Source organism: Pyxicephalus adspersus, chromosome 1 (genome assembly GCF_032062135.1).
Source record: "Pyxicephalus adspersus chromosome 1, UCB_Pads_2.0, whole genome shotgun sequence".
Taxonomy (NCBI): domain Eukaryota; kingdom Metazoa; phylum Chordata; class Amphibia; order Anura; family Pyxicephalidae; genus Pyxicephalus; species Pyxicephalus adspersus.
Window position 1 is genome coordinate 107447161 of NC_092858.1, and position 7253 is coordinate 107454413.

Genomic DNA, 7253 nt, shown 5'->3' on the forward strand with positions numbered 1-7253 from the left:
GAAATTTCACTGTACCAAATGGTCTTCTTTGGTAAAAAGAAACAGGTATCAAACACTGAAATATCTGTATTTATTTTACAGTAGGCCAGAAATTTAACTGTACCAAACGGTCTTCTTTGGTCAAAAGGAACAGGTATCAAACACTGAAATATCTGTATTTATTTTACTGTAGGCCAGAAACTTCACTGTACCAAACGGTCTTCTTTGGTAAATGGGAACAGGTATCAAACACTGAATTATTTGTTTTTATTTACAGTAGGCCAGAAATTTAACTGTACCAAACGGTCCTCTTTGGTAAATAGGAACAGGTATCAAACACTGAAATATCTTTATATATTTTACAGTAGGCCTGTGTCCTAACAAAAAACACTACCCATGAAAAATAACTGCCAGGGGGTGGATACCAGTGGGTGTGTACAATGACCTAATCATCAGGATAGTTTCACTTTCACTTTCCGTATGAATGCAGCTTGTCATCCACTGCAGCCTTACATCTCTCCCCCTGCAGCCTTTCATCTCTCCCTGTGCAAACCCCCATATCTCATGAACAGTATGTCATAATTATAAAAAGTAGTGAAAGTTGAACATCAGAGTTGGTGTTTAAAAAATTAGTGTGTCTAGAAGCCCAAAATTAAACAAACAAATTAGTGACCCCCGGGGCCACTTACATAGCAAGAAGGTGCAACCCCCAAATTTATACAGACCTGTCACAAAACTAGAAAATGCTCTTAATACAGTACACTGTCCCCTTCCCTACTTTCAACCCCAATTTCCCAGGAACAGTGAGGTGCAGGTGAACAAAATCATAGATGGAAGTGGGGGACACCTGTGGCTAACACCCCCTAAAATGTTATCAATAGGCCATCGCCAGAACAGGTGGAACTCCACCTATAAAAAAAAAACTACCCTGTTACACATTGCTGGAGGCTTCCTGCACCTGAACCCCAACTTCCCAGGAGCAGGTGAACAATTTCATGGGTCCAAGTGAGGAATACCTGTGTCTAACACCCCCTAAAATAAATCAATAGGCCAGAACAGGTGGAACTCCGCCCATAAAAAAAACTACCCTTACACATTGCTGCAGGCTTCCAGCACCTGAACCCCAATTTCTGTGGAAGGATGTGGTTCAGGTGAACAAAATCATAAGTGCAACCCCCTTAAATTTCATCAATAGGCCATCGCCAGAACAGGTGGAACTCCGCCTGTTTACATGTCCCATTACATGTTCGGTAAGCGAGAAAGGCCCAATTTGCAGAGAGATCAAAGTTACAAATCTCACTTGCTTATCCCTAATCATGCATGACTCTAATACTCATAGAAATCATGTTACACTAAATAAGTACTGATTGATTACCTGATTATACTAAAAGTGCATCAGCCCATGAGAAAGTCTTCATGCGCATTTACCTTGCGTTTAAGCCTGTGAAAAAGTCTACAAGATAGGTAAACTAAAAAGAAAATTATTTTACATGCCTCCACTGCAAAACAAGTCTTCCTACCAATTCTAAGGTTTTATGTATCAAGACATAATAAAAAAAAATCATCAGGTTCCAAATGTTTTTTTTTTTTTTTTTCTAAAAAATCTAAATCTAATTCTAAACTCAAGTTGTTGATTAACACACAGCATTTTCCCTTTACACTCTTATTTCTTTACCAAAAAAATTATTCAGTTTATTAAGTTTTTTAGACATTTGAGTATGCACAACATTTATTTATGGTCCACCACAGCAGTTTGATCAGTTTGAGGTGTGACTGAGCTATTGCAACATACATACATAAACATGTGTATTTATATACATCGAATGCCATTCATTATTGCAAAACAGGAACTGTGTAGAAGAAATAATTTGTTTATGTCTTTTTTAGGGGGCAATGGTTCTGTTGGTGAATGCTGGCCAGACACAGAAATAGACTCCTCAAGCTCTGGGCAGCCTATTCATTTATGGCAATTCCTGAAGGAGCTTTTGCTGAAGCCACACAGTTATGGGAGTTCTATACGCTGGCTTAACAAAGAAAAAGGTAAGGCATCTTGCAGTTTTGTATAATAATATTGTTCAAGAAAATTTGCCATCAAATGCAGAGTTGTTTTATCACTGTCTGTACAAACATTGGATTGATTAGTACTACTGGTACTGTAAAGCATTTGTCAAACAATGATGGTAAAAGCAGCAATGGTTTAAAGAGCCTGTTCACCAATGCTAGAAATCTACCAAACAAAATAGGGGAGTTGGAAACCTTAATGAGTGAGGAGGATTATGATTTAGTAGGCATTGCTAAATCCTGGCTTTGTTCTTCGTATGACTGGGCTGTCAATATTCCTGGGTATACTCTCTTTAGTAAAGACAGAGTCAAATGAAATGGGGGTGTCTACTATAGGCCTTAGCACTATAGTGCCAAGGAAGAAATAGAAAATCAACTTTTAGCACAGATAGAAAAAGCAGCAAAAAGTGGAAATGTTTTATTCATGGGCGACTAGAAATGATACTCTGCTGGACCTAGTTCTTTCTGACAATGCAGATGTGCATATAAAAGTAAATCTGTGTAGCAGTGACCATAATATGATTCCATTTGTTGTAAGCTGAAAACAGGAAGCAAAAACAGGAAAGAAAAAAACGTTTAATTTTAAGAGAGCAAATTTTCCAATATTAAGGGCGGCTCTCTGTGACTTGGACTGGGAGACAATATTGTCCTCAAAGAGCACAGAACAGAAATGGGAATGTTTCAAGTCTGCTCTACAAAAGCACACTAAAAAATATATAGTCCAATAGGGAATAAGTTTAGGAGGCTAAAATTAAAACCTATGTGGCTCACAGCTGATGTTAAAAAAGCCATAAGTAACAAGAAAAGGGCATTCCAAAAATATAAAAATAAAGGATCACCTTCATCATTTGAAAACTATAAAGATAAAATGTGCAAAACTTCAAAATGAAAAACAGATTGCAAAGGAAAGTAGGGCAAACCTCCAAAATTTTTTAAAATATATTAATAGCAAAAAGATCAGATCTGAGCATGTAGGCCACTTGAAGGATGTCGCTGGGTTGGTAACTGGGGATAAGGACAAGGCAGATTTACTTAACACTTTTTTTTAGCTCTGTGTACACAAAGGAAAATGGCAGAGCTCAAGTCCAAGTTCATAACAGCAATGTCACTTAAATGAGTCACAATGGCTCAGAATTGATATAATTGAGAAACAGCTGGGAAAAATTAAGGTTGACAAAGCACCAGGACCTGATGGATTACAGCCACATGTCCTCAAAGAGCTGAGCTCAATTATTTTAAAGCCATTATTTCTAATTTTTAGAGGCTCTTTAGACACTGCCAAGGTGCCGATGGATTGGCGTAAGGCCAATGTGGTTCCTATCTTCAAAAAGGGAGCAAAGTCATTACCAGGTAACTACAGACCAGTTAGTTTACTGTCCATAGTTGGAAAGGCCCTAGAGAGTTTGATAAAGAACCACATAGAGAAGTTTCTGCTGAAAATATTATTATAAGTGATAGTCAGCATGGCTTCAAGAAAGACATAAGTTGTCAAACAAAGTTACTCTCTTTTTATGTGGAAGTAAGTAAACAGGTAAAGAGTGAATTAGCAGTTGATATAGTGTACTTGGACTTTGCTAAAGCATTTGACACTGTACCCCACAGGCGGGTAATATGCAAGTTAGGGTCAATAGGTTTAGAAAAGTCAATCTGTAAATGGATAGAGAACTGGCTTAAAGACCACATCCAGAGAGTTGTAATTAATGATTCATACTCTGAATGGTCTAAGGTTATTAGTGGTGTACCCGAGGGTTCAGTGTTGGGACCTTTACTGTTTAACATCTTTATAAATGATAAAGAGTTTGGGATTAAAAATACCATTTCTGTGTTTTCAGATGACTCCAAACTATGTACTGGAATTAAGCTCATTAAGGATGTCCATAATCTACAATCAGACCTAGATGTACTGTTTGATTGGGCAAGCCAAGTGGCAAATGAATTTTAATTTTTGCCACTAATTTTTTTAATTTTAATAGATAAATAGAAAATCATGCACTTGGGCGCTAACAACATGCATGCTTCATACTGTCTAGGAGGAATACATTTGGGGGAGTCAGAAATGGAAAAGGATCTGGGGGTTCTGGAAGATCATAGACTTATTAACAGCATGCAATGCCAAGCTGCAATATCTAAAGATAGCAAAGTACTTTCTTGTATTAAAAGAGGAATAGACTGCAGAGATGGAGACATTATCCTGCCCCTGTACAAAGCATTGGTCAGACCACATCAGGAATATGCAGTCCAGTTTTGGTCACCAGGGACATTGTTGAATTTGAGAGAGTGCAGAGAAGGGCAACTAAATTATTAAAAGGAATGGAGGAGCTCAGCTATGAGGAGAGATTAGCTGAACTGAATCTATTCTCCCTTGAGAAGAGACGTTTAAGGGGGGATATGATCACCCTGTATAAATATAAAAACGGTCCATATAGAAAACCCTCTTCCCCATTATTCACTTTGAGATTCTTACAAAGAACAAGAGGACACTCTTTGGGTCTGGAGGAAAAGAAGTTTAAACTCCAGATAAGGAAGGGATTCTTCACTGTAAGGTCTGTGAAAATGTGAAATCGGCTCAGCAACTACTATAGTTTGCTTTAGGAAAAAGCTGGATGCTTTCCTAGAAGCACAGAATATAACTGGGTATTAAGGCTTTAAAGAAAAATAACAGTGACTGTTGATCCAGGGAACATCTGATTGACTCATGGAATTAGGAAGGAATTTTTTCCCCTGTTGAAGCAAATTGTACCAGGGTTTTTTTGCCTTCCTCTGGACTAGCTATATCTTATAGGGTTTTATATCTGGGATATGTTTATTTCCCTAGTGGTTGAACTTGATGGACTTTTGTCTTTTTTCAACCTAACCTACTATGTAACTATGTAACAAAGTGCCAACAGACAGGGCTGCATTAACACTCAAGGTCCAGTGGCTAGGTATGCAGGTTAAAGAGGCAGCAGAAAGTTTTAAAATGTACAATATTTGTTATAATATGGTTCTTATTATGTTACCCTGTTCTTGACATATTTATACATATAAGACCAAACTTAGAAAACATATAGGACATTAACACAATATAGATTAAAAATAACTCAGTTTGGGGGAAATTAAGTTTATATACGTTTTTTGATGGTACTTTCTGTATAAACATTTTGTTAAAGGTAGCAGGTGCATAGATCACATTTAAACTTTGTATATGGACCTGACATATAAAATGAGTATTTGCCTATTCCCCATAATACTGTTGCTTGCTGCTGTTTCTGGTTCCTGTTAGTTTGTAATAGTACATGTCCACACACAAAAAACCTTTCTATGGAAGGATGGCCAGATCCTCTTTGAGGAGAACTTAACACTTCTGATGGAAAGTGTCTGGCAGAAAGTGTTTAAGAAGTCACTGCCCAAGGCCATGGCAGGATCAGCAGGTATAATTGTATTAAAAGCATAATTTAAAACCATGAAAACAACATTTGGGTTTTGATCACTTGTCTTTGTTTCTAAACAATTGTAAAAGCTTAATAATATGTGCCAGTTAGTGGCAGCTCTCTTAAAAAAGTTACTTTTATTTTAGGTTTGGGTCATTTTTGGCCTTACTTTATTATCCTTTTTTTTTTTATAAAACTTTACCTATAAAATGCGCTACTTGTACAGGTATTTTTAAGATCGAAGATTCAGCTCAAGTTGCACGCCTCTGGGGTATCCGAAAGAATCGTCCAGCAATGAACTATGATAAACTGAGTCGCTCAATTCGACAATACTACAAAAAGGGAATCATCCGCAAGCCAGATGTATCACAGCGCCTTGTCTACCAATTTGTGCAACCATTATAGAAAATCTATATGGTTTTAATACAAACTAAAGAGTTGTAAGCAAATACAGAAGAAGAAAATAAAAAGAAAAGAAGAAAATAAAAGAAGAACCAAAACACTGAATGACCTGCACACTGGAATAAAGCATTCCCATTCTTTCAGAGTTCCTATTTATTACAAAATAAATTTCTGTAACAAGCTAGACAAGGCTTATAGCTCTGCAAAAACTCAATATCTGCAAAATGTTATGCTTCAAGAAGCTTAAAACAGAATAGGAAACGTAGAATTCTTTACACTTTGCCATTTACTAAGTTATCATCACTACCTGCTTTCTTAGAGATATTCACTGATGTGAGACCTGCTGGACTCAGTGACCTTATAGGACAATAGGAGGTGGGTAGAGTAGGACATAGTGACCACAAAGCACTGTGAGTATACTGTAAAAATAATAAAAAAACAAATACATTAGCAAAACTTGACATGAATGTATGTTTTAGATCTGTACACACTACATGGAGAAGTAATTTTTTAGAAGACTTATTTATTGTTGCAGCATCAGCATAACCTATAAAGAAAAAAAGAATGAGTCTCAGTGTCATTATGGATGTATGAGTGTATATATCAATTTTGGGTAGAACTAATAGTTATTGTTTGTCAGTAGGATGTTTTATGTTTTATTGGTACTTATTCATATAATCCTTTTCTTCCTTTTAATTTACATTTCACAATACTGCCAAATACAACTGATTTTTATGGATAACTGTTGCCATTCATAGTAAAATTTATATTTGTACACATTTTTCTTTCTGTTGTTTTTTAAATGATTTGTTTTCAATATTTTTAATAAAAGAAGAGCAAGAATATTTTGACATTTTTTTACAGAGAAGTAAGAAGAGAGAAAAAAAATCAAAACCAAAATATACAGAACACTTATTGGAATGTTTAACAATAAAAACATGGTGCTATTGAGATTCGCTTACAATAGATACATTTTCAACTAATGACACAGTTGTAAAAAATATTTTTGCAAAGTATCTTTATTGTATATATATATATATATATATATATATATGTATACATATCGTAAACGTTAAACACTAAACATTTCAAAATCTAACTAATTGTGTTCACCTAAGAAAATATAAACAATTCAGAAAAAGAAAAGAAAAAGAATTCAGAAGAAACACACTAGGGAAAAAAAGGGTAAGGAAGATGGTTTGGGGGTAAGGGATGGGAGGAATGAGACCCGGGACCATATATGAACATTAATATTCGCTGTAGTGTCAACAAGAAAAAGATTAAAAAAAACCTTCAAAAGGACAGAAGTTCCATATTGAAATCCCCTGGCAAATAGTGGGTGATACAAGGCATCCATATCTTATAAAAAAAAAACTCCCATAGAACCATTTAGCTTAGCAG

At 35.8% G+C, this 7253-nt stretch overlaps 1 protein-coding gene across 1 annotated transcript in view; it reads left to right on the forward strand.

Annotated features, from left to right (window-relative positions):
• The window catches only part of SPDEF (SAM pointed domain containing ETS transcription factor), a 34848-nt gene extending 28198 nt beyond the window's left edge, over positions 1-6650 (forward strand). The window contains exons 5-6 of the mRNA XM_072398815.1: positions 1867-2019; positions 5677-6650. Of these exons, the coding sequence (XP_072254916.1) occupies positions 1867-2019; positions 5677-5855 (332 nt within the window). The 3' untranslated portion in view covers positions 5856-6650. The remainder of the gene's footprint in view (positions 1-1866; positions 2020-5676) is intronic.
• The last annotated feature ends 603 nt before the right edge of the window (positions 6651-7253 follow it).